The sequence below is a fragment of the Montipora foliosa genome, chromosome 12 (genome assembly GCF_036669935.1).
Source record: "Montipora foliosa isolate CH-2021 chromosome 12, ASM3666993v2, whole genome shotgun sequence".
Classification (NCBI taxonomy): domain Eukaryota; kingdom Metazoa; phylum Cnidaria; class Anthozoa; order Scleractinia; family Acroporidae; genus Montipora; species Montipora foliosa.
Window position 1 is genome coordinate 39,800,307 of NC_090880.1, and position 2,661 is coordinate 39,802,967.

At 39.3% G+C, this 2,661-nt stretch overlaps 1 protein-coding gene across 1 annotated transcript; it reads right to left on the reverse strand.

Moving 5' to 3' along the window:
- Positions 1-514: 514 nt before the first annotated feature.
- On the reverse strand, positions 515-2,297 carry LOC137979170 (heat shock protein beta-1-like). Its single transcript, XM_068826368.1, has 2 exons — positions 2,159-2,297; positions 515-1,781 (listed from the first exon to the last, which is right to left on the reverse strand). The coding sequence occupies exons 1-2, from the start codon at positions 2,197-2,199 to the stop codon at positions 1,046-1,048; spliced, it is 777 nt and encodes a 258-aa protein (XP_068682469.1). The 5' UTR covers positions 2,200-2,297; the 3' UTR covers positions 515-1,045.
- Between the last annotated feature and the right edge of the window lie 364 nt (positions 2,298-2,661).

Here is a 2,661-nt window from a genome sequence, read left to right on the forward strand (position 1 = left end):
AAAATCGTCTCTTCGCTCATAACACAGACATAAGCCTAAAACATTAGAATATACAGCTAGACAAGAGACGTCACCTTCAATCCCTGAAAAACAAACCTTGAAAAACGTAAATTTTTACATTGAAGCAGTATGAGAGTGTGGTACCTTTTAAATGCTTTTTCATTCTGTCCCTCGCCATATCTTTATCTAGGATGCAGTTTTGTCGAGCTTGTAGATGTGATCAAGTATTTTAGTTATTAAGAGTTTTTGAAGAAAGGAGTGGTCATTCGACGGCATCTTCATTTTCCTTAAAAAGGCTTTATTTTGTGTCACTTTGTGCTAACTGGTCAATAAACAAGATGCTCTCCTGCACATTTGTATTTCCTTCCACTGGAAATTATTTTGGTGTTCCTTTACTCCAGAGTGATTAGACAACAATCCCTCTTTTGTTCCATGGAATCACGAAGTCATTGGTCCCAACCAAAATGGAAGAACTTCTACTTTATATTACGCCACAAGAATAAATACTTTGAGGTTTGCTATCAATCAAGTTTATTGTAAAACATGACTTATCTGTTACCTAACAACACTGGAGTCTCAGTAAAAAATGACAAAGCTTTATATTATTCTTTGAAAAATCACTGCTTCCATGGCTCTTGCAACGAGATCAGGATGCCGCGAGTAAGAAATTTAAAAAAAAAGGACTCTTCTGTACTTTGGTCACTAACGCCTCTCTAGACTGACAGATTTTATTGGATAAACCGAAGGGATATCGATAAAGCAATGATCATTTAACTTACAATTGGCTAGCTCAATCCGGAAATATGTTAATCATGAACTGTCTTCTAAAACGCACCCACTATGGATGCATACAAGAAAAAATACAGAAATGGTTGTTCGGTATGTCTTACTCAACATATAATATTTAGTGCTGGCTCATCGATTAGACTTCGAGGCGCTTATGCAAATGAGGTAAACTTGCAAACAATAAACTCTCCTAAAGTACAAATAAACTTTGAAACAACATGTTAGTAGGACTAGTAGTTGTCACATCGACTGTTCTACTTTACTGGTCCTGTTCTCCTTTTGCTTCGTCTCTTGTCTGTTTTCCTTCTTCTTCTCCTACACTTCTAGTTTCGTCTTCTTCCATGGTGACATCCACACTTCTTTCATTTGGCAAAAGGGCTGGATCACGTGGCGCTTCTATGGTCAGTACACCTTCTTTGGACAGGCGTGACGTCAATGAACCGAGATCTGCGTCATCGGGAAGAAGAATCTGGCGACGGTAATCACGTGACCATTGCAAACCGCTCTCCTCTGATCGCTGTTTCCCAGTGACCGTCAGCTCTTGTCCTCGAAGTTGGACTTTGATGTCTTCTGGCTCAAATCCACTGAGATTTAACTTGACTGAAAATTTTCTGTCTTCGTCTTTCTTGGTCTCTTCCACCCGCTTGATTCCTTCGAGTACCAAAGCTCTTCCATCGTGACTAGCCTTTGACGTCACTGAGGTCGGATCAACTCCTTCTGGGATTTTGAACACTTTCTTGAACTCACTGTTTTCGAATCCGTTTTCGTCCTCTGATCGATGCTGGCCATGTAACGTTATCTCTTCATTGTCGACATCCAAAGAGATATCTTCCGGTTTGTACTGGTTTAGGGGGACTGTGGCGATCTTGATTGGACCTTGGGCGGACTGTGTTTGGCCACAGCAACTGCCTCGATCTTCCTGTTCATATGCCAAAGCGATCTCTCTCCACAAGTCATCGAAAAAGCGAAATCTCGGTACAGCTTGAGTGTAGGAACTGTTGTGGACGAAAACAAATCATTTGTTAAATGAGTAAGTGGTGGCCGTTCAAACATTTTAGGAGCAATTTGATGAAAGCAAAAATCTTTCGTCTGCTCAAAAATAAATTTATCAGCAATGAAGCTGGGATGCTTGCTAACATAAATAGTGTAACTAATTGTTTTAGGTTAGTTACGCCAAAGATAATCAGTTAAAGTCAATCAAGGAAATTATAACGTTGCGTTAAATAAAAATGGTAGTGATTTCTGGTGAAATGTACGAAGTGTATCTATAACAAAGTTGCAAGAAATTTGAGCCAAACTTGTCCGGCGAAACGTAACAAAAGAAAAGCAAAAGAAAAGCAACAAAAGGACCTCAAGAATTTAGACGACTTACGAGAGTGGATGATAGGTTGGAAATCTGAAGACGAGAGCCATGTCTTTTTAAACTTTGTTTCTTGTAACTTCTTCTCTCTTCAAGTCTTCTTCAGAGTTTGTGTGAACTGTGGAACACTCTTTCAGGATTTATAGGCGACGATTTCTCTCTAGAACAATCGATCGTTACTAAAATTAGACCATTTTGTCATTGCTTTGTAATAATGACTAGAAAAGATTCATCCTGACAAAAGGTGACAAGACAAAAATAGTGTTGTTTTAGTATCTTCTGGAAAAATCACGAATTTTCTCTCTCACAAAAAATTGCAAATTCAGCATTTTAGGCAGCCCGAAAGGGGTGTTGGGAGAATCTGACGTAATTTTTCAAAACAAGGACAACTATGGCGGATGTACGGACGTGCTTACAATCGAAGCGTGTTGTGCTGCGATAGAGACGCTAGCAAAAGGAATATAACACCACGGAAATTGAAAACAGTGATGTCGTGTTTCTGCTCTTAGTCGGAC

Coding starts and splice junctions, on each gene's coding strand:
- LOC137979170 (XM_068826368.1), bottom strand. CDS start 2,199: ATGGCTCTCGTCTTCAGATTTCCAACCTATCATCCACTCTC. Junction 1,782..2,158: donor CCAACCTATCATCCACTCTC/GTAAGTCGTCTA, acceptor CGTCCACAACAG/TTCCTACACTCAAGCTGTAC.